This window comes from Laccaria bicolor, genomic scaffold (genome assembly GCF_000143565.1).
Source record: "Laccaria bicolor S238N-H82 LACBIscaffold_142 genomic scaffold, whole genome shotgun sequence".
NCBI lineage: Eukaryota > Fungi > Basidiomycota > Agaricomycetes > Agaricales > Hydnangiaceae > Laccaria > Laccaria bicolor.
In genome coordinates this window covers 4,819-5,820 of record NW_001890002.1, presented here as the reverse complement: position 1 = coordinate 5,820, position 1,002 = coordinate 4,819, and the positions used below count along the sequence as shown (strand labels likewise).

Sequence of the window (1,002 nt, the reverse complement as noted above, 5' to 3'; positions counted from 1 at the left end):
CCTAATGAGGTATCACAAGAACCGGTTTTCAGCACATAGAAACCCAGGTGGAGAAAGCCCGGCATCGGGTTCGTCAAGCCCCCCGTCTCCTTGAACATATTGGTGCTGAGGCCAAGCAAGTTTGGGTTGGATTTGTAATTCATTATTTATTAGTTACCAGACAAATTATATATCAAGTCTGCCATGGTCAACCACTGAGGCCTCTTCACCCCAAGCCTTTCCCCAACCTTTTTGTGCCAAAAGTGAGCTAAACAGGCCCGGTCACCCAGCACAGGACAAACACCATGTTGTAAAACATTGCCGGCCAAGGCAACAACCGTCCCAGGGTCATAAACAAGGCTAAACCCGAGCCCGGCTAAGTGACACCGGCCTCCTGTGTAGTTTCTGATGGTGAGCAACAAGTCAAAAGACTCCCTATACCCCTTTAGATCTCGGTGATTGATCGTCTCTCGGTTCAGGATGACTGAAAGACCGGTGAAGGGAGTGGCCCAAACGCGAAGAGCAATATTGATAGGATTGTCCAATGCCTCGGCATGATTGGCAAGCTTCTCGAAGGTGGCTAAACTGGACTCAAAAAGATCGGGTTGTATGACAGCATAGATTGCGCCAACAATTGCATTGGCCAATAGGACATTCTGGAGGTAGGTTGAATTGGCAGGTTCCTGAATATCGGCTGACGCGCGCAGTGGATCCTCGGGACCTTCATGTCCTTGAGAAAACCAGCTGGGTGATAAATTTACAATCCCAGTGACCCCTTCATTCTCGGGGTGGTGATCCCGCCAACTCCCATTACTTCTCTTTTTGGGGCTCAAAGAACCTGTGTGATCCCAAATAAATGTCTAGTAAAGTGAGGAAAGTCTAAGGGTGTAATGAAGTGAAAGTAATTACCCGAAGCTGTTCTGAGAACATTTCAGGAAAGTACCAAAGTAAAATGTGACCCTGCTGGTCGGTTATATGGCACGGTTGATCGAGGTAGGGGATATCGGACCCGGCTGTTTCGTA

At 48.3% G+C, this 1,002-nt stretch overlaps 1 protein-coding gene across 1 annotated transcript; it reads right to left on the bottom strand.

Moving 5' to 3' along the window:
* Positions 1–149: 149 nt before the first annotated feature.
* On the bottom strand, positions 150–909 carry LACBIDRAFT_298319 (uncharacterized protein; the record flags this gene model as incomplete). Its single annotated transcript, XM_001890632.1, has 2 exons — positions 150–839; positions 889–909. 2 exons carry the CDS (start codon positions 907–909, stop codon positions 150–152), a joined length of 711 nt encoding a protein of 236 aa, XP_001890667.1.
* Positions 910–1,002: the final 93 nt, after the last annotated feature.